At 44.0% G+C, this 25,489-nt stretch overlaps 5 protein-coding genes and 5 non-coding genes across 13 annotated transcripts; 1 reads left to right on the forward strand and 9 right to left on the reverse strand.

The window, feature by feature from the left end:
* The first annotated feature begins 1,209 nt into the window (after positions 1-1,209).
* Positions 1,210-6,339, forward strand: LOC100822587 (LRR receptor-like serine/threonine-protein kinase RPK2). The gene is made up of 4 exons (XM_003559294.4): positions 1,210-4,629; positions 5,265-5,326; positions 5,574-5,765; positions 5,881-6,339. Exon 1 carries the CDS (start codon positions 1,471-1,473, stop codon positions 4,582-4,584), a length of 3,114 nt encoding a protein of 1,037 aa, XP_003559342.1. The 5' UTR covers positions 1,210-1,470; the 3' UTR covers positions 4,585-4,629; positions 5,265-5,326; positions 5,574-5,765; positions 5,881-6,339.
* A 3-nt stretch (positions 6,340-6,342) lies between these two features.
* TRNAR-ACG lies at positions 6,343-6,415 on the reverse strand. Its single transcript has one exon. It is a non-coding gene; the product is annotated as a tRNA-Arg (tRNA).
* Positions 6,416-7,053: 638 nt separating this feature from the next.
* Positions 7,054-7,863, reverse strand: LOC100826909 (putative ripening-related protein 5). Its single transcript, XM_003559307.3, has one exon. The coding sequence runs from the start codon at positions 7,745-7,747 to the stop codon at positions 7,178-7,180; it is 570 nt and encodes a 189-aa protein (XP_003559355.2). The 5' UTR covers positions 7,748-7,863; the 3' UTR covers positions 7,054-7,177.
* Positions 7,864-8,578: 715 nt separating this feature from the next.
* LOC100845636 (60S ribosomal protein L13a-4) lies at positions 8,579-10,997 on the reverse strand. The gene is made up of 4 exons (XM_003559284.4): positions 10,642-10,997; positions 10,436-10,552; positions 10,273-10,360; positions 8,579-8,935 (listed from the first exon to the last, which is right to left on the reverse strand). The coding sequence occupies exons 1-4, from the start codon at positions 10,911-10,913 to the stop codon at positions 8,792-8,794; spliced, it is 621 nt and encodes a 206-aa protein (XP_003559332.1). The 5' UTR covers positions 10,914-10,997; the 3' UTR covers positions 8,579-8,791.
* Positions 9,127-9,208, reverse strand: LOC112270364. The gene has a single exon (XR_002962755.1). It is a non-coding gene; the product is annotated as a small nucleolar RNA SNORD24 (small nucleolar RNA).
* LOC112270248 lies at positions 9,424-9,502 on the reverse strand. Its single transcript, XR_002962648.1, has one exon. It is a non-coding gene; the product is annotated as a small nucleolar RNA R12 (small nucleolar RNA).
* Positions 9,748-9,822, reverse strand: LOC112270251. Its single transcript, XR_002962651.1, has one exon. It is a non-coding gene; the product is annotated as a small nucleolar RNA R12 (small nucleolar RNA).
* On the reverse strand, positions 9,944-10,023 carry LOC112270249. Its single transcript, XR_002962649.1, has one exon. It is a non-coding gene; the product is annotated as a small nucleolar RNA R12 (small nucleolar RNA).
* A 1,304-nt stretch (positions 10,998-12,301) lies between the features above and the next one.
* Positions 12,302-16,002, reverse strand: LOC100821447. Of its 4 annotated transcripts, XM_024457878.1 has the most exons (9): positions 15,660-16,000; positions 14,983-15,308; positions 14,631-14,754; positions 13,623-13,733; positions 13,437-13,518; positions 13,290-13,356; positions 13,022-13,207; positions 12,860-12,920; positions 12,302-12,754 (listed from the first exon to the last, which is right to left on the reverse strand). In XM_024457878.1, the coding sequence occupies exons 1-9, from the start codon at positions 15,733-15,735 to the stop codon at positions 12,579-12,581; spliced, it is 1,209 nt and encodes a 402-aa protein (XP_024313646.1). In that variant the 5' UTR covers positions 15,736-16,000; the 3' UTR covers positions 12,302-12,578. The 4 variants fall into 4 exon arrangements, with proteins under 4 accessions (XP_024313646.1, XP_010229710.1, XP_024313645.1 ...); XM_010231408.2 differs by having other exon boundaries at positions 13,623-14,754; XM_024457877.1 differs by lacking the exon at positions 15,660-16,000 and having other exon boundaries at positions 13,623-14,747; positions 14,983-15,124.
* Positions 16,003-17,700: 1,698 nt separating this feature from the next.
* LOC100843506 (ABC transporter B family member 25) lies at positions 17,701-25,020 on the reverse strand. The gene is made up of 17 exons (XM_003559278.4): positions 24,824-25,020; positions 24,668-24,715; positions 24,467-24,502; positions 24,304-24,378; positions 23,625-23,749; positions 23,298-23,397; positions 23,029-23,200; positions 21,974-22,092; positions 21,676-21,786; positions 21,453-21,597; positions 21,112-21,244; positions 20,948-21,023; positions 20,473-20,538; positions 20,248-20,355; positions 18,648-18,755; positions 18,371-18,568; positions 17,701-18,285 (listed from the first exon to the last, which is right to left on the reverse strand). Exons 1-17 carry the CDS (start codon positions 24,887-24,889, stop codon positions 18,037-18,039), a joined length of 1,935 nt encoding a protein of 644 aa, XP_003559326.1. The 5' UTR covers positions 24,890-25,020; the 3' UTR covers positions 17,701-18,036.
* Between the last annotated feature and the right edge of the window lie 469 nt (positions 25,021-25,489).

The raw sequence follows: 25,489 nt of genomic DNA on the forward strand, positions 1-25,489 counted from the left end.
TCCTGATACTCTAAAAAATAGTTGGATTAACCCTGGGGCTACAGCCCTAGCTGCCCCATGTGTAATTCAGCCATTGTATCTGTGCAATCTATCAGTAGTTCAAGATAGAGGAGTGGCTATACGCTAACTATTTCTGTTTTTTCAATCTCTCCTTTTCTACAACGACTTTAATATTTCCAAGGTATTTTGCTAGTTTTGTTTTCAATTTCTTTTGGTCAGTAAATATTTGTACTTCTTGTATTGGTTTCTTTCCGGGTGTTTTCACCATTCAAGTGTTTTTAATGCTTTTCATTAGTTTTTTTTTATATAACTTCTATTTCTTCTTGAGGTTATATTGCAGTGTTTTCCTCTGCTGTCACGACAAGTGTCGCATGTGATGATGTCATGGTAAAATTCTACAGAGGTGAGCATATCGGGAACCATGTGTATTTTAGCTAGATAAGAACAAGATAAGAGAGTTGAGTAGGGAATAAATTTGGTCGAGCTCGTGACAACACATTGATGGGTCGGCAACTGGGTCGAGTCCAGCTAAGAGAGAAAGGCCTAGAGAAAATATGTTTGTAATTTACCATCTAGACACTTGTCACACGAGCCCGATAGGTGCACCCATCAAATAAGAACGGAGCAACTTAGTTTCATGAGCTAACCACTGTCACAAATTTACAGAAAAATATTAAAATGTGGTGCACGATTTAAAATGAGGTAAACACTCAACAAGTTTTTTATTGCGAAGAACAACAAGTTCACAAACAGGTGACAAAAAATTGGAATTCACTCTTTAAACTAAACTAGTTGTAGAATCATTTAGACTAAACTTTCGACAACTAGGAGTAATAATGTTTATTATTCCTTTGTTTTTTCAGTTGCTGGAAATGGTGCTGATGTATGATTTCGTGTGAATTTTATCTCCGGACTACCTATCTTGGTTTCCAAATGAAGTAATGTTGGTTCAATGATTGAACCCACCGAGAGTACACTCCATGAGATCCTGCTCCCTGATTTACTTCCATTTATTTCTCCGGAGAAAATTTGAGCATGTGGAGGCAAGAAATAGTCAAAACTATAGAAAGCATGGGCAGGCAGCCACCCCCTATCAGCAAACAAAACCCATCTTTCCAAGGGCAAAACGGTCAAATGCAAGAACCTCCGAAAATAATAAAAAATATAAACGAGAAAAGAAGAAAAAAAGAAGAATTATCACCGGACGAGCAGAGAGGGCGAAGAAAGTGCTGGGAAGGAAGCAGCACAAGAGGAAGAAGACCAACACCAACCAAAGAAAGAGGAGACAGAGAGAGGGAGAAGGCAAAATTACTCCTGTCCCCTCCGAATTCTCAGATATCGCTCCCGAGTTCTTCTTCCTTCCCCATGTGAGTTTCTCTCCTCGTCGGTCGTCGCCTCCACCAACCGGAAGCGGAGCCGCCTCCTGCCGTCTCTACTACGCTCAGGGTCGTCGCCTTCGGCTGGACGGATATGGTGGCCGCTCGCCGGAGCACGGCCTCCACCGCCACCGTCCTTCTTCTTCTGCTGCTGCTCCCCCTGCTTGCCGTCTCTGTCTCCGTCTCTTCCACGTCGCGCAGTGACCAAGAGCAGGACAGATCGGCGCTTCTCCAGCTCAAGAACGCCATCCCCTCCGCCGAGCTGCTCCGCCGGTGGTCACCAGACACGGGGGGCACGGACCACTGCTCCTGGCCGGGGGTGACCTGCGATGCGAGGTCCCGAGTCGTTGCCCTCGTCGTGCCTTCCAGCTCCCCCCGCTCCCGGCCCAGGAGGGGGAGCGCCAGCGAGCTGCCTCTGTCGGTCGGGTTCCTCACCGAGCTGAAAGAGCTCTCGCTTCCCTCCCGCGGCCTTTTCGGCGAGATCCCTGCTGAGATCTGGAGGTTGGAAAAGCTCGAGGTGGTCAACCTCGCGGGGAACTCGCTGCGGGGCGCCCTTCCGGCCACCTTCCCGCGGCGGCTAAGGGTGCTTAACCTCGCTTCCAACGCGCTTCACGGTGAGATCCCCGCCTCTCTTTGCAGCTGCACGGACTTGGAACGGATGGATCTTTCCGGCAACCGGTTCACCGGGCGGGTGCCAGGAGCTCTTGGTGGCCTCCCCAAGTTGAAGCGCCTTGACTTGTCCCAGAACCTTCTTGCCGGGAACATCCCCTCGGGTTTGGGGAATTGCACTGCACTCCGCTCGTTCCGGTTGTTCTCCAATTTGTTGGATGGTTTCATTCCACCAGAGATTGGAAGGCTCGCTAAGCTGCGAGTTTTGGATGTCTCGGGTAACAGATTGAGCGGTCCAGTGCCACCTGAGCTAGGGAATTGCTCAGATTTGTCGTTTCTTGTATTGTCAAGACAGTTTGATGCAGTGAAATCGCATGGGTTCAATCAGTTCAATGGAGGGATTCCGGAAAGTGTGACAGTTCTGCCCAAGCTTAGGGTGCTATGGGCGCCGAAGGCAGGCCTCAAAGGGAATGTCCCAAGCAATTGGGGAAGCTGTCATAATTTGGATATGGTTAATCTCGGTGCGAATTTACTTTCTGGAGTAATTCCAAGGGGACTAGGGCAGTGTAGAAACCTCAAGTTTCTCAACCTCAGCTCCAATAGATTGTCCGGTTCGCTTGATAAAGATCTTTATCCACATTGTATGGATGTGTTTGATGTCAGTGGCAATGAACTGTCAGGCTCAGTTCCAGCATTTGGGAACAAAGGGTGTGCATCTCAGCTAACGTTGGATGCCATGCCGTCTGGTTATTCTTCACTCTTCATGTCTGAAGCCGTAGCAGAACTATCATTGGGTTACTGCAACTCTGGAGATTGTTCTTTTGTATACCATAATTTCGCGAAGAACAATATTGAAGGCCGTCTTACATCCTTGCCACTTAGTGCAGACAGATATGGAAACAGGACCATGTATGCATGTATTCTTGATCACAACAACTTCACTGGATCAGTGGATGCAATTCTGTTGGAACAATGTAGTAAGTTAAATGGTCTGATCATCAGCTTCCGAGACAACAAGATATCTGGTGGGCTCACAGAAGAAGTTAGCGCAAAATGCCGGGCCATCAGAGTTTTGGATCTAGCCAAGAATCAAATTTCAGGAGTAATGCCTGCTAACATTGGTTTGTTGAGTGCTCTTGTAAAGATGGACATGAGCAAAAATTTGCTGGTGGGTCAAATACCTTCCAGTTTCAAAGACCTGAATAGCTTGAAATTTCTCTCGTTAGCTGGGAACAATATCAGTGGTCACATACCGTCCTGTTTGGGTCAGTTGAGCTCACTGGAGGTTTTAGATCTATCGTTTAATTCTCTGTCTGGTAACATCCCTAGTAATCTTGTGACACCGAGAGGTCTCACTGCACTTCTGCTGAATAATAATGAACTCTCTGGAAATGTTGCTGATCTTATGCCTTCAGCATCGTTGTCTGTTTTTAACATTTCCTTCAACAACTTGGCTGGGCCATTGCATTCGAATGTCCGAGCACTGAGTGAAACAGATGGTAACCCAGAACCTGAGAATACACCCACTGATAGTGGCGGCGGCGGCGGCGGCGGATTCACCAAAATAGAGATTGCCTCAATAACCTCAGCATCAGCTATTGTTGCAGTTCTCTTAGCCCTGATCATCCTGTACATTTACACTCGAAAATGTGCATCAAGACCATCAAGGCGTTCTCTCAGGAGAAGGGAAGTGACTGTTTTTGTGGATATTGGTGCTCCTTTGACATATGAGACTGTTGTGCGTGCTGCTGGAAGTTTTAATGCAAGCAATTGCATTGGAAGTGGTGGCTTTGGAGCAACATACAAAGCTGAAATTGCACCAGGAGTCTTGGTGGCAATAAAAAGGCTTGCTATTGGAAGGTTCCAAGGTATTCAGCAGTTCCAAGCAGAGGTGAAAACTCTCGGGAGGTGTCGTCATGACAATCTTGTAACTCTCATAGGGTACCACCTCAGTGATTCAGAGATGTTTCTAATATATAATTTTCTGCCCGGTGGTAACTTGGAAAGGTTCATACAAGAAAGGACAAAGAGACCAATTGATTGGAGAATGCTTCACAAAATTGCTTTAGATGTTGCACGCGCACTTGCGTACCTTCATGATAATTGTGTCCCACGTATTCTGCACCGTGATGTGAAACCAAGCAATATCTTGCTCGACAATGAGTACACTGCATACCTTTCTGATTTTGGATTAGCAAGACTACTTGGGAATTCAGAAACTCATGCAACCACTGGTGTCGCGGGTACTTTTGGATATGTTGCTCCAGAGTATGCAATGACTTGCCGTGTTTCTGATAAGGCTGATGTGTATAGCTATGGAGTTGTGCTGCTTGAACTTATTTCAGACAAGAAAGCACTGGACCCTTCCTTTTCTCCATATGGGAACGGTTTCAACATTGTTGCCTGGGCTTGCATGCTTCTGCAGAAGGGCCGAGCGCGTGAGTTCTTCATAGAAGGGCTGTGGGATGTGGCCCCGCATGATGATTTGGTTGAGATTCTACACCTCGGTATCAAGTGTACCGTTGATTCTCTTTCTTCTAGGCCCACAATGAAGCAAGTTGTCCGTCGACTAAAGGAACTCAGACCACCCTCCTACTAGAAATCACAAATCTAGTATGATATACGCCTCAAGACTGAGAGTGAGGTAAAAATGAGAAAACTCTCCTTGCTTTTCATTCTATTCAAGTTCTCAACTAAATAATTATGGATATGATTACAGTCACATGCAACTGTGTTTAGGAACTGCGAAAGCATAGGAAAGACAAGCTCTGCATAATCCTTCTCCTTTGTTATCTGTGCTCAACTCATGTTTGAATTTTGTTATTTACGTTGTCTGTAGTTTGATTACATTCTCTTGCTTTGTCTTGTCAGCCTACAGTATTACCACTATACCTGACCCTCATTGCCTTGTCCATACACATTGACTATCTGCTCCGATTTTTCTCAATAAATTTTTGGAAATATTGTAGAATAGGTTTCTAGTAGAAGCATGGTATGATTCATAACCATATGAAATTGCTATGTGAAAGCTAGAACGTCTTTGAGTTTTGCATTTCGATCTTTATGTGTGCTCCGATCAGTATCGGTGCATAAAGAAGCTTAGTGATCATGAGATCCTTCATATCTTGAAACTTGAGCCTAAAAGCGGTGGTCAGTGGCAACCTTAGTTATTTCCTTCATGTTAACCTCATATCTTCAAGCAAGTGCTGATGTTGTATGGTCACTTATTATAAAATGGTTCTTTTTTTGGATACTTTATCAATAAATTTGGTCCTGCAGGAAGCAATGAGAGCACTGGAGGGATGCATTTGCTGATCTTGATCAGATGATTTCCTGTTGAAGTAAGTATATATCTATATTCCTTGTGTAGATGGTTTGTGGATGGCTACAATTGATTGTCACTTCTAGATAATTCCGAAATGTTGACTTTACAGGCCAATTTTCTGCTTCGTTATTTGATAAAAATTAGTAGCGGAAATTATTTTGAATGAAATATGAATGCTCATATATGATACGTTTATTTACCATGCTGTGAGTCCGTAACATCGCTGCCGATTAAAACTATAATGACTGATTTCTTTTATTTAGGTTCCTGATGATCCTGTTGATCACAACTGCCAACGATATTCCACACAAATTAGTGGACACACTATCCACATGCCATCTCCTCCAGGGTGATGTGATGTCTGTCCACTTGTCCAGTGCCGAGCGCAAGATTGGATCACCGCACCAAGGCAATCAAAGCGATTCCGTGGAAGTTATTCTTTGCCTAGCATTCCTGTAAGCAATGCCCTCTCGTTAGATGTTAGACCCTGGTTTCCAGCGATAGCACCACGGATTCCTGTTTACACGGTTGACTAACATGAGGACGCCCTATTCCTTTCCCCTTGTGCAGGGAGCCAGGGACGAGGCATCTCCTACCTATAACCATATTAATTCGTGGATCAACTTGGCACCTCGAAGTGCAGCTCTCCTGATTGAAGATTGCCCGTCGAAGTTGTCGGGGGTTATGATGCAATCTGCGAAACCGGGAGGGTTTAGCCCAATTGCCTCCTCCATGGAGGGGCCAGATTGGAAGGAAAAAATAAATCGAGAGCGAGACCATGTGATGATCGAAGCTCATCATTCTGCACGGTGGTGGCCCTGGCTGATTAGTTGACTTGTCTTTGTAATCGGTTGCTAATCTTGTTGCAACTGACAGGCAACCGGGAAGATGCTTATTTAAACGAACACGTCCTCCGCAATGGCATTTGATGATGGATGATTGTAATCTGTGATGGATTTGATTTTTACACTGAGCGTCCCTGATAATGACAATAGGATGGAACGCAAATAATGAAAAATTTAAAATTAACAGCGACTCCGCTGGGGATCGAACCCAGAATCTCTGGTTCCGTAGACCAGCGCCTTATCCATTGGGCCACGGAGTCATTGATGCTGTTGCAGTATAGTTATGATTCTTACCAAAGCTAATTAATTATATGCTTAATCTGTCAGATCAATAGATCATGCTGTAACGCTGTCCGGCAGCTGCGGTGACAAACACGTTGACGACTGGCAGCGGGCTACTCAGCGCTGGATTATGAATGCCGCGGCGGCGGAGAACTTTCGAGACGGAAAGCTTAGGCCGAAACACATCTGTTGCAACCCTCCCTAGCTCTGCCGCTGGCAGCTAAATCTGCACTTTCGACAGATCCGGAGAATTCAGACCCTATTACAGCCAATACCATCGGAGAATCATGTTGTTGCAGCATCCCGCGCGTGTGCGTTTAGTATGCCAGTTTGCAGCATACGGTTCCTTGGTCCATATCAAATGCCCACTTTGTGATACCCTTTCCAGGTTAAATATGAAGAAGGTTGTCATTTCTTGCAGTAAATTACTTGGTTTTTCTACCTGTGCCAGGCTGCAGTAATCGGTAAATTTCAGATTACTGATAGACTTCAAACAAACATGCTGGTTGATCTACTTGCTTCCAAAATAAGGAAATACTGTAACTGCGGCATTACTGAATTAATAATTGATGGTCGGCCATTCAGCAGGACGTGCTAGATGGACTACGATAATTTATTCAGTGCAAATAATATGTATAAAAGGTGGAATAATATTTACAGGGACTTCGTACAAGATAATATGATAGATATCGCCGACTACTCTTATATTGTAGGTTATGCATGCTATGCAGTTCTGCTGTTTACGCTTCTGACCAAGTGATATCCTCCATACCGACATTCTGGTCGAGCCCCAGAGCGTTCCACACTGCTGGCGAGGCATCCACGATGTTGTTGGCGCATGGAGGCTCGTAATTGTGCTCGTTGTCGCACCCATAAACGGAGTCACACTCGTCCACCACCTTGGCATACACAGAGTTACCGTTGGCGGTGATCTTGATGCGGTGACCGCAGCGTGCCATGTTCTCGAACCATCCGGTGGATAGCGCGACAACTAGCTCCTTGTCACTATGGTAGGAGTTGTCACATTCGGAAGGGCCGCCCCCATCCTTGCCCTTCTCGAAGCTGTTGAGCGTTAGCACTGCTTTGGTGCTCGATGTCACGGGCGGCGAGCAGTGGTACTGCGGGTACCTCTTACCATCCTCACAACAGTCCGGGTCATTACTTTTCTCGCAATGTCCTGCCTTCCCGGGAAGGTAGCCGCTGGCACGACACACCCCAAGGCTAGGTCGAAGTGAGGAGGCAATGTGGGAGGCGGAGAGTGTGACCAGCAGGAAGAGCGCCATGGTGGCTACAGCTCTGATGGTGGCCATCTTAGAGACCCTGGCACCTAGTACTGGTAGCTTGTGTGGTTCTGGCTCTGTTTTGCTGGTTCTTGATGTGTTTGGCTTTGTTGCTTGACTGCTGTGGGAATGGCTGTGTGTGCACGAGCTTATGTAGTATATCTTGCTGCATGAAGTGAACAACACAGGTGGGTTGTTTTCTACGCCTTACCTACGGCAATTCGTTTCTATGGTCAGATATACTTCTTGTGTTAACGTCCCGTCTCAAATGGGCTTCTGAGTACCTTTCCAAACGATTAATTACCGTGTAAATTAATCTGCTAGGTAAACCGTCTAAAACGGTTTGCAGTACTAGTTGGACTTCCATGTCGGAATATCGTTACAATCACGAACTAGAAATTTTAGTAGGAGTGTATTGATGATTGACGCGGTATACTGAATATTGATTATTTAGTCAATAACAAAAATACTTGGTGCATTATTCCTCACAAAACACAAAGGGTTGATTGTATCCTTGCTGAAGTTGATGAGATATTAATTAAGTACTATAAGCTAGTATAAATCATCCAGCTATTACTTATAGGCAACGTATATGCTATAAATCATCCTCCTATTACTTGATTTTAAATTGACTCAATCTCAACTTGAGAAATGACGCGACATATTCGTCCGATGTAAATTGAAAATGGAATCTTGTGCTGTCTAAATATCTGTTTCCTCGCATCATACACATACATTTTCGTTACATCAATTAAAATTCAAAGCGCATTAATATTTTTTTTCTTAAAATATAGTTGACCTCAATCCTGATAACCTTTCCGAAGTACTAACAATTATCGAACATGGCTGGCAACCACGAAGAGAGCAGAAAGGCAACATACATTCGACTGATATATTGGTTCACATGCACATTTGATAAACGGAGCAGTTCACCAAGACAAATTCAAATAAGGGTAGCAGAACTGCATGCATAACAAAGGTTTATCAACCAGATTGTACTATCATGGAGTTACCAAACTACTAAAACAAGAGGACACAGGTTCCACAAAACTGATTGTGCACGAAAGCTCTGATCTAGTATTTGATCGGAGCCAGAATTTCCAGCTGAGTTCCCAACTTCTCCTCAGCTGTCTTCTCAGCCTTGACGCGGAGCTTCGCCAGCTGCTTTCTCCTATCATATGCAACCTTGGCCTTCTCCTTTCTCTTCTCCTCCAGCTCCTGAAACCAGGTCAGAAAACAGTGAGACATGATAGGGAATCACAAACATTTGCTAGCTGACAAATAATAAAGGGTAATGGCACCAAACATAATTGAAAAATCTGAAGAATCCACAAAATAGATGACAAGGCTGGAAAAATAGCAGCACATTGATTTGTTGCACTATACACAATAAGTAGAAGTCCACACTGAGCCTCAGAGATCTTGGTGGTTTGATCATCAAGTGGGCGAAACCCATCAAGAGTAGCAAATATTTAGCTAACATCACAGGCTTCACGAAAAATAAAATGCAGTCACAGTGCTGAAAATAAAACAGATGCCAATAAAAAGTGTAGGAAAATTTGTGTTCCAAGGAGGCTAGTGGAAATGTTTTGCAGTAGCAAGAACTGGGTGGATAATAAATGTGCTAACAATCCTAATACCATAACAGGCACACAAAGCATTGCAAACAGAACACATAATGTTCTACTTTGTCATAAAAAGGCATGATCTGTCAGAAGTAGCTGGTTCTTAAAATCATATTGCTAAATCAGTGGGAATCCGAATGATTTTCTTCGTCACCCAGAATCATGCACATCAATTACATATTGTACACAAGAATACTTAAACTGCACACACTAACATGTCTGGATGGCCACAAAAAATTCTACTCCCTCCGTTCCATAATTCTGGTCGAAATATTACATGTATCTAGACAAATTTTAGGAATAGATGCATCCATTTTTGGGCAAATTTGAGACAAGAATTAATGAACGGAGGGAGTACAAATTTTAAGACATTTTATTGTAATTTCATCTACAGAAGATGACATGATCTGTCAGAAGTAGCTGTAGTTCAAATCATGAAGAATCAGTGGGAATCCGATTGATTTTCTTCGTCATGCAGAATCATGTAAATCTCAACCCAACAGAAGAATCATGAAAATCCCAACCCAACAGAACATCACGTATGCAACGAGAAATTTTCACAAAAACGAACAAATACTTATTTGTGGGGAGAGGCAGCATGATCTGTCAGAAGTAGCTGGTTATTAGAATCATATTGGTAAAATCAGTGGGAATCCGAATGATTTTCTTCGTCACCCAGAATCATGCACGTCTCAGCACCATTGAGAAACACATTACTACTATGTCTTCCACTGAGAAGTCAGCAATAGATATGAGAGGTGACAGGATTAAAAGATAGGACACGTAACATTTGAGGCTGATGGTGTCAGCATAGTTCATCAGCGTCGTTAGGTCATATCATGGCAGAAAGACTGAATATCTAGCTATAGCAGTGACATTGCAGCTAATGGTGCAGGGCGCAACAAAGGAATAATCGAGGAGAAACTTTACCCTGATGGTGTCAGCGTAGTTCCAGCCGACCTCTTTGGAGAGCTGGCCGAGTAGGCAGTACTTGTGACCAGCCTGCAGCCTCAAAACCCTGCAAAACACAAGTCAAGTAAGTTTCCATAGAAGAAAGTATGCTACAACTAGCCGATATGCAAATGCCACGTACTTGAGCGCGTCTGGGATGACCATGCGCTTGGTCCTGTCGTACGGCGGCGGGACGCCCTCATACGCCTTGAGCCTGGCCAACGCAGCCTCTCCCCTCTTGGTCTTGTGCGGAATCATCCTGCAAACCACCAAAGACGACATCAAACAACCAATCGGGATGAACAAACAGCGTAAAATAGGCCATGGATCTTAGCGTCGGTGCAGTACCCGCGGATAGTGCGCCAGAGGATCTTGGCTGGGGCGCGGAAGTGGATGGGGCCGTGGGAAGGCTTGGTGTTCATCCTCTTGCGGAGGAAGCGGAGGTACTTCATCTTCTGGCGGACCAGCCCGCCGGACATGCAGATCTCCTCGCAGCGGACCACCACAACGCGCTGCCCGTTGAGGAGCTCCTTGGCGACGATCGACGCCAGACGGCCGAGCATGTGGTGGCGCGCGTCCACCACCACGCGCCGCGCGCACACGCCGGAGCCGGACACCATCTCGCCTACACCTGCGACTTACCCCGCGGCGGCGGCGCTACTAGGGTTTGATGTTGGGGGTGGAGGCGGAATGGAGAAGGCGTGCGGCGCTAGGTTTCTAATTTATAGATCTTCGTTTTTAGGGTGTCTTCGTGTCCTCAGGATTCTGCCGGGCTGGGCCTTTGGAATTAATGGGCTCTATTCTGTTTTGGAGGCTTTATAGTTATAGCATTAGAAATAGAAAAGTTATTCTGGGCTAACGGGCTTACTGTAGGGTTTGGTTTCGTCGTTCGTCTTCCCTAAAAAAAAATATAAAAAAATCCGTCGCTCGTCTTTGATTTCCCAAGATAGTGGTTGTAGATCTATGTGCTATGGTGGAGCTTGAGTTAAGCTCAAAGAAGCTCACCGCGGCGTGTTCGCGGTTGGATTGGTCTGATTGTTATAAATCTGGTGTCTACGTGACTCCGGCGAGACATTTGTTGGCGCTGTGTCTGGAAGGGCGAATTCGGTCTCTCGGACTTTCGCGGCGAGGGATTGGCAACTATGTGATGAAAATGGATTTCGAGATGAAAAATGTGAAAAAACAAATTTTTGCTTGGGTCTACAACCAAAGCACCTTCTCTCAAGTACTCCCTCCGTCCGGAAATAAGTGACTTGGATTTGTATACTGTAGATTTTTATATAAATCCAAGTCACGTATTTTGAGACAGGAGAAATATTAGGGAACATTGAGCTGCCTATATCAAGATAATCTGGAGAAGTCTTATCCATCTAAACTCCCATGGTCACCTAATCTCAGCTCGTGACCACGTGAAGATATAAAAAGATAGCAAGACCCATTTTTCATATCTCAATGTCATTGGAGCATTTGTGTATCTTGTGAATTGCTAGCGGCCTGATAACGAATGCGTCCCTTCTCCATCTCTCTGTCTCATTTTTGTATTTGCCATCCTTTGATGACACTACTTTTAATATTGTGTACCTTAATCATCAATAAATATCATTGTTTTCATCGTCATTGGTGCCTGCTATATTTAAAAGTAGAAGTGCCTTTTTTTTCTGAACTTTTCTTCGCAAATGATGGCGTCCGAGAAGTTGTTTTCAAATTATAATCTCTCCTAAGATACAAAATTTTAAAATCAAAACGGTTGTACTTACGACAAAAAATGGGACATATCAATTCCATTGTTTTTTGTTATCCAGGATGCAATTGTAAACTCATTTTTAGCAAATCATACTAAAAGCAGATAGGCAATCGAGAAAACATGTGAAAACTGTTGAAACAAACAGTTGGTACAATGCAGTTCGGAAGGAAATAAGCGCACCATAATGCAGGGATATGGACCCACAGAGACTGAACAAGGAAAAGCCCAAAGAACTGGAGAAAGAATTGACAAGCTACAAAAATATAGTACAACAAACAATTCAGAATTTTGATTCACTGGCACAAAATTCACTCATATTCATTCCAGAAGTTCATAGAAATCATAAGTGTTGGTGTCTAACTCTGATCCTCGATACACCAACTTTTTATGTAACCCACGATAGAATTAGTTTAGTGGTACACAACAAACATACAATGAACTCCCCTCATGTCTGAACAATCAACACAAGATAAGTCCACAAGCAGTAATGCGCCCATGGTGAGTGAGAAGTACTGATCTGCCTCCCGGGATATTGGGAAAATCAGGCGCAACAAGTTATTGAGCCATACCCTTCACCAGCTATTTCAGCATAGAAGTTCCAATGTGGATCACTCTGTGTAATGCAAGGTTGACCAAATGGATGGTTGCGAACGTAGCATTCAACATCATCTGCAAAGATGAGGTTCTGCAGATACACGCGAAGATCTCCACCGGGACCTGCTTATCAGGAATTGTAATTTGTAAGCATCAATAGGTTGTATATTAGTGTAAGAGGGGACTAGTAAGCACAGCACCATGGAGTGGCGATTGGCGATAACATACCCAATGAGTTGTCGTTCCAGTTAAGATAGGTGAATGGATGAGGGAAAATGGCAGTATGTGGCTGCACAACATAGACATGGAAAGGTGTGTTATTCAAACAAGGAGATAATATAGTACGGAGTAAAAGAAAATACTGGTATATGATACTGGCTGAGCAAATACCGGATTGCGCAGAGCCTTGTAAGGAGAATCATCCACAAGTAACGTATTAGAAGGTGAAAAGTCTCCCTCATCCCATGGAAGACCAGGTTCTTCCTTGTTCCACAATTTCCTTAATTCCTTCAGTACTATTGGTTTGTGCATGTTCTCCAGTGTTTTCCGTCCAGTAAATGTGCATTTAGACCTGTCCTGCCATATGAAGGTCATAAACATGTCAAGAAGTTGCAGGTGAGCATGCCCCACAAACCATATGTTCGTTTTTATGACCTACCCAGGAAAACAGTAGGTACGTTTTGAGATCCCTCATAAGGATGTCAACAACAGAATCAACATTTTTTCTGGAGAAATTAGAAATTCCACAGTAAGTAACAAGTAGCTGCAAGGGTAAAGTAAAAAAAATGTGGATAAGAAATAATACCGTTTTCTTGAGGACCATATACCTAGCTCGAAATTTTGGATGCAGAAATTGAGAAAATCAGCACAGTAAGGTCTTCGGAAGACTGGTAGAAAGGTATATCAATATTAATATCTTCTGTCACAAATCTACATCAGCTTGTCTTAAAAAAAATTATGGATGATTATACAAGATTGCAAGTAACTTCACCTAATTTCCTTCGAACCTTTGCATCAGCCATGTGAGCATTGTGGTAATCTTCATTGATATCCGCAAGCAGACCGTTAAGATCTAGAATAAGAAGCTTTTTCTTCCGATACCCTATCAAGGAATGTCTTGGTGAAAAGGCAATTCTAAGCTTTTCGTTATATGCCTGAGCTAAACTTAAAGGGTTTATGCTGTTAATATTTTGGTCTGCTGATAAGCGAGCCAATTCTTTCTCATGCAGATTATTTCTCTCGGTACTGGTATGATCGTAATAACTTCTTCCAACTTCATACTCTGAATTCCTCATGGCACCTAATTCATGGATGTTTATACTGTGATGAACACCTGTTCCCACGTTAGAGGCTGGCATTCCTACCTGAAAGCAGTTAGCGCCTTCATTTAAGGAATATAACTGGTTCTTCTGATCTTCAGAAGGTAAGACATTTTCTATCACAGGGCTAATATATGACGCACGGAAAATAGCATCTCTCATATCCTTAGCAGACCCCAAGTTATGGTTATCTTCTGAACTGTAAGGCCTGGAAAGGACCACAGAGGGTCTGATAAAACCTTCACCAACTACACTCTGACAAACTTTTTCTTCGGTTGTTACGCGGTTGGTATTGTCATCGGCACCACCTCGAACACTTTTTCTTCGGTTTATACTGCTTGCCAATTTGTTGGAGTCAAGCATGCAGGAAACCAAGAGTGTTGGAACATTCTCAGTTTCTTTCTTTTCCAATGAACTAGGCTGAACTACATCATACTTCTTTTCAATTGAACTGTCTACATGCATAATTTCATCTTCTATAGTCTTCGCATTATCTACTGTGAGTGACTTAGTCAGGATTACCTCATTCTGATCTTGCTTATCCCTCAGTCCCATGTATTTAAGAGATTCAGTATCACCCTGATCAAACATCATCATCAAGCAAGGGGTGCCAGTGCCAGTTCGCAAAGAAAGATCCTGTGAAGCACTTGTGTTGCAAATACCATTATTTTTTCCTTTACCTGTATTTTTGACATTCTTATTTTCATCCTTTAAACTGCTAGATGTGTTTTCACTTTCCTCAAATTCTTCCGAGGTCCCTTCCAAACCTCCATTCTTTACGTCTTCACATGGCGGATCTGCATTCTGAAAATCCATATTAGGATGGGAGTATTAACATTAGTATTTAGTACTCCCTCCGTTCCATAATTCTTATCGTTGTTTTAGTTCAAATTTGAACTTTTTGAACTAGGCTGTAATTATTACTAAAACCACGAGAAGAATTATGGAACGGAGGGAGTACTTCCCAACATACTGTAATTATTGCTCCTTTTCAAATAAAAAAATACTGTAATTATTCTGTAAGCAACTTACATCGGATTTCTTCAAAAGTTTGCTTCTTGCATCTTTAATTTCTTCCACTGAATTCTCAGGTGCACGAGAAGAGCTTGTAGCAGTAGAAACATGTACCTCCTTAATTCCAGGATGGGAAATCCTCTTCTTGGACTCATTTGAGTTCAGGTCCTGCTTGGAGGTATTCTGCACTAAACTATCACCCAAGTGTGCTTCCAGACGACAACCTCCTTTCTGTGCCGAATGTCCTTGAATCAGAATAGCGACTTCGTGGTTATTCTCTGATTTGCTAATAGCAGTGCCACATAGACCTCCTTGCGCATCCGTTTGTGTATTTTCAGTATTTCCTAAGAATTAGAGTAATGCAATTAGCATATCTTTATTCGACTTATCTAAAAAAATTCAGTCCCGGGCTAAAGCTCCTATAGCACAACGCACCTATGAAACCTTTGCTGACATAAAAACACAAACATCAGAATCTTAGACCAACTCACAAATGCTAGGTAGAATGTTCAAATTGACAAACTGTTCATTTTCCAGGGTCATGGAACCGAGAATAACAGCAATACCGCAAACTAACTTGGCGACTTCTATTATACAGAGATGAGACGTGAACATCATCAATCCATCAATTCAATTATCGAGCTGTAATTGTCTAAACGGAATTCCAGCGCGCAAATTTGTGTCGGTAAAAATACCTGTAACGGGAGCTTCCAGCCTCGCGCCCGAAGCAGGGGATCCCCGGTCCTTCGACGTGTCCGGGATGGCCTCCATCACCGCGGAGGCAGTCGGCCGCCGCTAGTTCGGGCGCGTCGATGCTAGGCTCGTCGCTGGAGGTGGATCCAGATCTGACGTCGCTGCGAAATCCGGAAGTGGAAAGAATTTGGAGCTGAGGGCGCGGACCGCGGAAGGGACGAGGAATAAGCGTATCTTCTGGGAGACGTCAGACTCGGAAGGAATTTGAGTGGTGGCGCCTTTTGGTGTTTCAATGTTGCAGCCTTTGCTTCGCGCAGTGCCTAGCTTTACCCAGTACCGAGTCGTAGTAATCGCGGGAGCAGGTGCCTCCGGAAGGTCAGAAGTCGCGCTACCCGTCTGATTTGACCGTTTTGGGCCCGAGTTGACTGGGTTTTGTGGGGACGGAACGAAAGGAGTATTTGAAAAGAAATCGACGAAGGAAGATTTTTATTTCCTTTTTATGGCGTGTTGTACTACAGAGTAAATACGGAGTACAACAGCAGATCAAAAGTTTTTTCCTAAAACAGGAAAAGCTCGTTTAAGGCTGGTCACAATAGGGATGTAAACGGCGCCGCCAGGCCCGTTTCCCTGATATCTTAGTGTGTTTTTTCAAAAAAAAAACATTTATTGGCTTGTAGAACTCATAAACGGGCCTGAACGGACACTAAACGGGCCGCCGTTGACATCCCTGGATCACAAAGGGACTACTCTCATAATATGTGGTATCATAGAAACCTTCGTATATTGACTTAAAAGAGACGTGATGTTATGATATTGTAACTATCTTTTTATCTTGTTATGATGACATGTGTTGCCGGTCGGCCTTTTTATCCGCCTGAGCCTTTGAAGGGTGGCGAGTGTGAACACCGCGGCGTCGTTGGGCCACTCGAGCCTCCACAATAACATTGCCACCCGCAGCCAAGCCCGAAAGCCCTGATCGAGTTCGCTATCGCCAAAGCCGCGCCCCACTCGAGAGCAGTGACGCCCAGGAGCTCGTCCAACACTAGCCATCTCTTTGAGAGCACCGCAATCGGGTGCCTAGCCTCGCCTTGGCATCTCCCCCATGTTGCGCCAGCACCCCCACGAAGGATGCATGGATCTTGAGACGAGGAGAAGCAGGAGCCCTTGAGCGAAGGACGCGGCATGGAGCTTGAGGAGAGGCCTCCATCTCCACGACAATGCTAACATTGAGAGAAGAGAGAGCGACAAGAAACGAGGCCGGCATGACCATCCGAATCGACTATCTTCTCCCCCCCTCGCAACCGCGGATTGGATTAAGCCCTAAGCTACAAGAATGGATTTACCCGCAAAAAAAGGCTACAAGTATGGATCGATGCAAATGACGACCATGAGGCGTCGTTGTCAGAAAGTCTAAGGCACCACTAGAGTCACGAGGTGTGAGAGGAAACATGAGTAATTCTTGCTTTAAGAGGTGGAGCCAGGAGATTCGTGGGCCACTTGTCCGATGGATCTCCTATTTTTGATTTAAGATCAATGTGGCATCTAAGCTCTGAGCCGGCCACACGAGTCAATACTGGTTGGATCAGAACAAAGGACCAAAATTATCTGGCTTGAATCGAAGAACTAAATATTTATGGATACGAGTCCAGGGACCATTCTAAACTTCCCATGCTAATTGAGGGACCAGAACATACTTTTCTGTTGTTGTAATTCAGTAATTGCACTTCTTAAGTTTTGCACTCTCTTTTGTGCAATTGAACTTTTCTTATTCTACTATATTTGCTGTAATTGCCTTTTTTTAGCAATTGTATTTTAATAATACGAGGCATACATAGTGACTAATTTTTGTCATAAATTTGAGTCGCGTGCGCTCTGCACTTTATTTCTCGTCGCAAAAATAAATAAATCCTTATCTTTCAAGGGGGTGATCTAAAAGGGTCTTTTGACGTTGCCGTTCTGGTCCGGTTTCCAAAGGAATTTCCTCCGGAATGTTTCTTTCGTTCGTGCCCCACAGATTATACAACAGCGGAGTTAAGCGAAGTCTTTAATTATAATCAAACACTCTTTTTTTCTCTGGCCATTCGATTCATCAGCACAGTTTTGGCACATCAATGTTTCATCACAGTTCATAGCCTATCTGTTACAGAAATAATTGGTGACGACGATCCGTCTAGCCAAGTAAAACCTAGAGTTTTTAGTTTTACACACGTACTGCCATACAGGTGACCAAGGGTGTGTAGGAGAACAGCAGCGAGTGACCCTTCAACGTGTTGGCAATATTCAGAGTGGAATACGTACATCAGAATGGGTGCTACATACGGTGTTCCCAACGTGGTGTCTGTCTAACTGGAGTGGGAGATATCATCAAGCAAGGAGACACTAGTGACCATTACTGCTAGGCTCTACTTCGGCCGTCCCGTTGCTGGCCCCTTCAAACTTGGGCAATTGCAGTTGCCTCTTCACCAGGGCCGTGTAGATGCCGTCGCGGTCGAGGAGCTCATCGTGCGTGCCGCTCTCCACTATCTGTCCATCAGAGATGACAGCAACGGTGTCGGCGCTCTTGACGGTGGAGAGCCGGTGAGCTATCACAAGAACGGTCCTTCCTTTCATCAAGGAGTCCATTGCGTCCTGTGGTATTGCAGCAGCAGAATTGTTTGTTTCCATTTGGAACCAGTTTAGGATCGAGGTAAATACAGTCAAGTGGAAGTGGTACCTGAACGAGGTATTCGCTTTCGGCGTCCAGGGCACTGGTAGCTTCATCCAGGAGAAGTACTCGAGGATTCATGAGCAAAGCTCTTGCGATGGCGACCCTCTGCTTCTGCCCACCAGATAACCTGATGCCTCGCTCTCCGACGACAGTCTTGTATTGTTCAGGGAAGCCACATATGAAGTCATGGGCGTTTGCCATTTTCTGCAACCCGAAGTTAGTTAGATGACTCAGATCCTGCAACCTTCAGATACTTAGACTGTTCTTAATTTCAGATACTTACAGCTGCATTTTCAACTTCAGCGGTGCTAGCTTTGCTCTCCAATCCATAAGCAATATTTTCTTCAATGGAGCAGTTAAAGAGCACAGGCTCCTGGCTAACTATGCTTACCTGAAATCATTGGGCTGAGAAAATAAACATTTTTCGAAATCTGAAATCAGTCATACTGCTCCTAGTTGTGCTTGTCGGATGTGTAACAGTCTAAGTAATCTTGGTGGTTCGTAAGGTGAATCTCAAGTGGCTAGTGACACCAACGGGACAGTACCAAATTAGTGAAATTACCCACTGATACCTAATTTATGTTCATTCCTAAAGTAAGTAGATTATTTCAGGGGACTGAAAATTCTAGTTCTAATACCAGTATTTTCCAAAAGAGTTCCTGAATGTTAGCACAGTATGAATGGACTCTAGTGGCTAGACTATAAGGCGAACCTGCTAATTGTGGCAATTTACAGGGTCCCACTAGTATCAACCAGTTCAGAGTAAATTACACAGACCAGCACACTGAAAGGTCGTTGTTACACATAACCAGGGCAGATTGGTGTCATTTCAGCTGGTGCGGCCGCCAGCATGAGCAATTGACCTTGGTATAGGGTCCTTGCATCCTTGGCATGCTTGTGGTCCCTCCAGAGCACGGAATCAGCCTGAGGTGCTTTGGTATGCCGGGTTGCTTGGCAGCAGTGGCAAAAGGCGACGACAGCACTAGGCTTTGCATGAGAGGTATCATGGTTGTCCATGTCGCCGCCCTCCATAGGACACAGAGAGTAAGCGTGCTGATGTGCGTACACACCTAGAAGAATAATAAGCGTTTCTTTGTCCGACGGACAGCGGCTGAATCATGTACATCAAGATGGTGCAGATCATGGGGATCTCGCTGCTCAAGGGCAAGTACGGCTACGACATGGGAAGCCTTATGGTGCAGATCGTCATGCTACAAGTATACCATCTAGCACAAGCTCATGCTCTTCATGTTCGAGTACTGCTGCGCTTACTCATCATGGAAAACCTCCCAAACACCGCGGGGTCCCTCAATTATCGTTGACCCGGATGCTCTCACTCACTCGACGGCTGGACGGACATGATCAAGACGGAGACCCAGGTCAAAAAGGACAGCATGAACCCAAAGTGATGTTGGACGTCTACTTGTGCCGGTCCATGGGATTCTACAGGACCACACCATGGCCCAGCAACCTCGCTAACACCAAGATCTACTAGATGAGGTCATGGCAGAACTCGACGCCCCAGGGATCCAGCCTCAGCCACATGCGGGGAACAGCAACAGTAGGGCAGTGGCTGTGCGTGTGTGGCATCTTGTCACCACATCATCTCTGATTTATGGACCCAGCTTGTCGGATTCATGGTCAAAAATCTAATCAACCGGCCATTACTGTTATTTGCAACGACTTGTCCTCAGGTTAGTGGGTTTTTGAAAATATTATGTGGACCACTGTTGGTTATGTGTAATTTTCTCACCAGTTCAGTACGATTTCTGGCAGTGGCACCAACCACTAGGACTTAGAACCTTGAAAAACTATCATAGCTTAGATCACACCCTAGTTTCAGCACCATCATAACAATCCTAGAAAATGGTTGCACACCATACCTTCCTGTGGAGATACTGATGTGAAATTTCTACCAGAGGGACTCCATTCAGCAAGATCTTTCCCTTTAAAGGGTCATAAAACCGTTCAATCAAATTTGCTATTGTAGTCTGCAGGAGCATGTAAAAACCCAAAGTTATAACTAAGAACCGCAGCTGAGAAACAATTTCATATTTTCTAACACCAACCATGTGAAATAATTAGTGTCTGGCCAAAACCAAGCTTACTTTTCCGCCACCACTTGGCCCAACAAGTGCAACCTTTGAACCTGGTGCTAACTTCAATGTTATTCCCTGCAATATCGATAACACCAGATATAAAGTGACCTTAGCTGATTTTATGCTCTTGAGAAAGCCTAAATAATCGTATAAATATTTTTTTATGAAACATGTGGTCCTCTTTTACAGGTTATAGTAACTATTTTCCACTAAAACAATCCTAATACTCCCATAAACGTTAAAAAAAACCCTATAAATATAAAGTCAAAGTGTGTCTAATGTTGTTATACTTGACTAATCCTTTTCTAACAGTAGAAATAAGAAATAACTACGTATCCAAGTTTCAGAAAATGAGCCAAGTTATACGAATAAGAAATAACTAAGATCATGAAAGATAAGTTATGCAAGTTACACGAGGAAGGGATAACACCATGCTAGAGTATGCCAAGTCAGTTGCAAAGGAGTGCAATTGGAAAATATTTACCTTAAGAATCATATGAGAAGGACGAGAAGGATATGCAAACCAGACATCATCTAGCTCAACTTCCCCGTCAATTTCACTGAAATGGAAGGAAATGCCAACAATATAAGGTATTGTGTACTGCATAGTAGAATCAACCAAGCAAGTTGATAGACAATGAAACTCACTTTTTTGGACATTTATCTCCAGAGTTCGTCATTGAGGAAATACGGTCCAGAAGTTGAAAAACTCTACGGCTTGCACCTGATGCTTTCATTACAGTTGTGTATAGTCCTGATAACGCAGAGACTGATGAACCAACTGCAAACTCAAGAGATGAATTGTTCAGAAAGGTCAACAGACACACAATAATGACAATGGAAAACAGATTTACCCCTATACACATGATTGTTAATTGTTACAACTGACTTGTAGATTTCCAGTTGTAATAGTTGTGGAATACCAGGTTCAGTAATAGTTGTGGAATACCAGGTTCAGTAAAAACAAAGTTGCTAATGCTGAATCGTACCTGTAAGGCTGTATAAGATGAAAGACGTAAGAGAACCAGTTGTCATGTACCCATTGATGGTTAAGTTAGCTCCATAGATAACAACAATAACAACCGACAGGGTTGATGCAGCATTAAGACCACCCGAAAAAAGTCCAACAACTTTCTACAAAAGAATTGCATTGGGTCAGCTTGTTATGCAAAATGATGCTATTTTATTTTAAGCAAACATTACAGTACTCACAGCTTGCTTGAGACCAAGTTTCAGCGTCTCGTTTACTTTTTCACCATAACGTGAAATCTCATGAGGCTCCTGGGCAAAGGCTCTTACTGTGCGAATGGCACCAAAAGATTCCTAAAAGGTAGTAGATAAACTTGTCAAGGCACAAATACGAATAATCAAGGATTCAACCCTACAGTTCAACTCAAAATTCAAAACACATATTTGATTATTATTTTTCTGCGAATTGTTGAGTATGTAAAGAAAGGATTCACAATATCTTCCCGCACCGATTAACAAATCAAACATCAGATGTACAAACCTCGGCTATAGATGAAGCTACAGCAGCCGCAGCTTGTGTTTGATGTGAAAGCTCACGAAGAAAACGTCCGAATCGACGCACAGCGACAGATATAACCGGAACAATTACAAGTGACAACACTGTGAAGGAATAACCAATGAGTTTTAATAAACAGTATGGGGAAGTAAAGTAAAGAGACTAAATTATAGAGGTTATTTCTTTTTGAAAACTACAGGTTTGCATGCAAAACTATCACAGGACCAAACTTTTTAAGAAACCTTTTATGGAACTAAATATCTTTTCTCGCAGCATTGCAGAAGACTGTATTTGCCACATAACAAACGAACCCACATGTGGGGCACACTCACCAATCACCACACACGTAAGCCTGGTCTGTTTTTTTCAACATGGAGGTAGATGGCACATGCGTGAACAGTTCATCACATCTAAATCTGGTCCATGCTTGATGTGAACTGGCACCTCAGATTGGTCTATACGCTGACCAATAATATCCAAAGGCCACCTGAGGTAGACAAGGATATGATGATCTGCTTCCATGTTAACAAACCTGATCAAACTGGGCTCGGTGTATGGAAAGTGGGGCTCTCATATCATGTTCGTTGATTCTGCAAGAGCAATAGCGTGGTTTTCTGTAGCGCTCGGGAAATGACGCATTCAAAAGGAATGGCAGAAGTGTGCTTTTCTGATAGATATAATGATCTGCTTAAATGACATCTGCTTGCATGTTAACAAACCCGATCAAACTGGGCTCAGTGTATGGAAAGTGGGGCTCTCATATCATGTTCGCTGGTTCTGCAAGAGCGTGGTTTTATGTAGCGCTCAGGAAATGGCGCGTTCAAAAGGAATGGTAGAAGTGTGCTTTTGTGATAGTTTGTCTCCAAGAAGTTTATTCAATTAAGCAAAAACGTGAAGAAACTTAAATGATTTGACTATATCCCACAGCTAGGTATGTTCCTTTGTGGAGTTTGTCTAAGTAATGAAGCTGAAGTGCTTACGCGGCAAAATAAAATGCAACTAAGTTCTTAATCTATATAGCATATGCCATTGGTACTTACATGTTAGCTTCCATGAAGTTGTAAACATAAAGCCAAGACCAATAGCGGTAGTAGTCACATTACGCAGTGCTTCTGAGAGATTTGTTGTAGCGGCATTCTTTATTATTTGGGTATCTTCAGAAAGCCTGCTTAAGAGCTCTCCTGTCCTAGTCACATCAAAAAATGCTATTTCCTGTGGGGGCACAATACACATGTGCAGACTCGATATTAAGAACATAGCAACATCCAAGACTACAAAATAGCATTTTGGACAAAATTAAGGCACTTGCCTGGTTTATGAGATGACTAAATAAGTCCTGTCTAAGTCGAGCAACTACTCTCTCACTAGCAGAATTGAATAGCCAGGCCCGAAGAGCCGTGCAAACTGACCTGAAACAGGGACACAGTTGGCTTTCAACATTCAAGCAAAATAACTACATGGGTTTAACCTTATAATGAATTCTTTTCTAAAAGGAGAAAGCATATTAGCAATTAAAATTGCAGGCTACCAAGATCCACCAAACATTAACTGAATAAATAAAAGATGGTAGTGTCGCACTTGCAGAACAGAATATATCCCTGTACAACGTTCAAAATCAAGTTTTCAAGAAACATACCCAGTTATGACTATTATCACAATGTAAAAAATCGTGCCGTTCACATCTGCCAGGGCTTGAGCCTTGTCTTCTGGCTGCTGAACATCTCTTGACACGATATCAATTATCTTGCCACCATATTTTGGCTGTAGGATAACACAAGGTGATACATCCATTAGGCTTTCACAGAAACAATGATCTGACCGCTACATCAAGAAAAAAGTGCAAGATTGATGCTCTTTTCAAAAAGAACTTGCTCTGCATTACAATTTAACCCTGTCACGCAAGAACCAATGTACTCTATACGCCACTGATTACTGAAATAGGATTCATAAATACACTTTTCTTCATGGGCGTGTCTAGGGAGTACGTGAGTGTTATTTCTGTTACAAAGACTCAAATTCTCATCCTTCTATTCATGTAATGAATCTCTTGATGTTCCCCATCTTAGACAAGCAAAACAATTCAAGTACTTTGCTCATATTCCCTTCATAATTTCCAGGTAGCCATAGTTTCAGCCTTAATTCAACCAAGATTATCATGTGTCGCGGGAGCTACTGGTCAGTTCAGCTAAAGTTACTACCAGAATAGAAACCTGAGTTATTGTGTAAGGCTAGCTCCACCAGAATTGTACATGAGCCTGAAAAAATGAAGTTGAGCGTCCAATTTTATTTTGCTACAACAAGTGGCGAGTACCTACAACGAGGAGGTTACTGAGGGAGGCGACGAGAAGCGCGATGGTGGCGAAAATCAGCTTCCCCGCGTCATGCTTTGCCTGCAAATCCATTTGCTCATGCATTTAGCAAACCAACAAATAAATCTTCCAAAAAAATATTCGGAAACATATGAAGTTGTGCTCTCACCAACTTGATGACACGGCAGAACCCGACGTTCGCTGCCTGATGATAGGGTTTCAATTAAACGAGGAGAAACAAAAAAAAGAGAGAGACAGATGGACGAATTAGTAGTAGCCATCGCTCCAGCTGAAGCAGCTGGTCCACATAGAAACCACGGAGGCTTGCGCTACTCTAGGATAGCGGAGAAGAGTCGATCGGGCGCCGAACCTGGACGTTGTTGCCCTCTTCGAGATCGGAGAGAGCCCTCGACGTCTCCTGCGAAAACCGCGGGCACGACCGGGATTAGCCTTCCACGCAAACAGGAAGTAAAACAGAAGCGGAGGGACTAGGAAAACGAAAAAAAAAAAAAAAAAAAAAAACTACCCCGTGGTTGAGGAGCGGGGCGCGGTTGCCCCGGGGCGCCGTGTTGATGCGCAGCTCCCTCACCATCGCCTCCGCGCGCGGCCGCCGCTGTTGTTGGGTTCGTCGTCCTAGGTGTCTGGCCAATGGGTGTGGTGTGGGGGTGTGGGTGGGGGAGGGAGAGACTGGGCCAAGGGGGAGTGGTGGAGGAGCCGGAGACGAGGGAAGGCCGGAAGGGGGATGATGCGCTTTTGTTTTGTCCCGTCAACTCGATCACATGTCACGCGCGGACAAAAAGGTCCGAGGCGAGCGCGAGTTGGACAGCTCGCATACGTGCGCCATCCCTCGTGGAATCCAGAGTACAGAGTCCGGCCACGGCCCCATTCCCACTTGAGGAATTCACAACTTTAAAAAGCGACGGCCGACTGACTGGGGATCCGCGACTGCAGTTTGTGGCATCAATCGGTGGTGACCCGAGGCCAAGGACGCCCAGGCCCGACCCAGAGGAATATCCCGGGATCTTTCTCCCTCTGCGTGCTCCTCTGGTGCTGGGGAATCAGGCGAAGCGCCGTGGTTCGGTGAGAACTGAGAACGCGATGGCGATGCGCCAAGCTGTCATGATCCTACTTTCGGCTGTTTCAACCGGTTTTGGTTAAAAAAATGTAGTACTAGCCAATTTTGTGGTGAGAT

Source organism: Brachypodium distachyon, chromosome 1 (genome assembly GCF_000005505.3).
Source record: "Brachypodium distachyon strain Bd21 chromosome 1, Brachypodium_distachyon_v3.0, whole genome shotgun sequence".
Taxonomy (NCBI): domain Eukaryota; kingdom Viridiplantae; phylum Streptophyta; class Magnoliopsida; order Poales; family Poaceae; genus Brachypodium; species Brachypodium distachyon.

Bases quoted from the DNA above. Each gene is read 5' to 3' on its own strand.
- LOC100845636 (XM_003559284.4), bottom strand. From the start codon at position 10,913: ATGGTGTCCGGCTCCGGCGTGTGCGCGCGGCGCGTGGTGGTGGACGCG. The intron at 10,553-10,641 runs GTACTGCACCGA...GGTGGTTTGCAG, and splicing joins CTCTGGCGCACTATCCGCGG to GATGATTCCGCACAAGACCA. The intron at 8,936-10,272 runs GTAAAGTTTCTC...ACCTGGTTTCAG, and splicing joins ACTACGCTGACACCATCAGG to GAGCTGGAGGAGAAGAGAAA.
- LOC100821447 (XM_010231408.2), bottom strand. From the start codon at position 15,735: ATGGAGGCCATCCCGGACACGTCGAAGGACCGGGGATCCCCTGCTTCG. The intron at 15,309-15,659 runs GTATTTTTACCG...TCTAATTCTTAG, and splicing joins GCTGGAAGCTCCCGTTACAG to GAAATACTGAAAATACACAA. The intron at 13,519-13,622 runs GTGAAGTTACTT...CCTTTCTACCAG, and splicing joins AAAGGTTCGAAGGAAATTAG to TCTTCCGAAGACCTTACTGT.
- LOC100822587 (XM_003559294.4), top strand. From the start codon at position 1,471: ATGGTGGCCGCTCGCCGGAGCACGGCCTCCACCGCCACCGTCCTTCTT.
- LOC100843506 (XM_003559278.4), bottom strand. From the start codon at position 24,889: ATGGTGAGGGAGCTGCGCATCAACACGGCGCCCCGGGGCAACCGCGCC. The intron at 23,750-24,303 runs GTAGGTACTCGC...GTTATCCTACAG, and splicing joins CCCTCAGTAACCTCCTCGTT to CCAAAATATGGTGGCAAGAT. The intron at 20,539-20,947 runs GTAAATATTTTC...TCGATATTGCAG, and splicing joins CTTCTCATATGATTCTTAAG to GGAATAACATTGAAGTTAGC.
- LOC100826909 (XM_003559307.3), bottom strand. From the start codon at position 7,747: ATGGCCACCATCAGAGCTGTAGCCACCATGGCGCTCTTCCTGCTGGTC.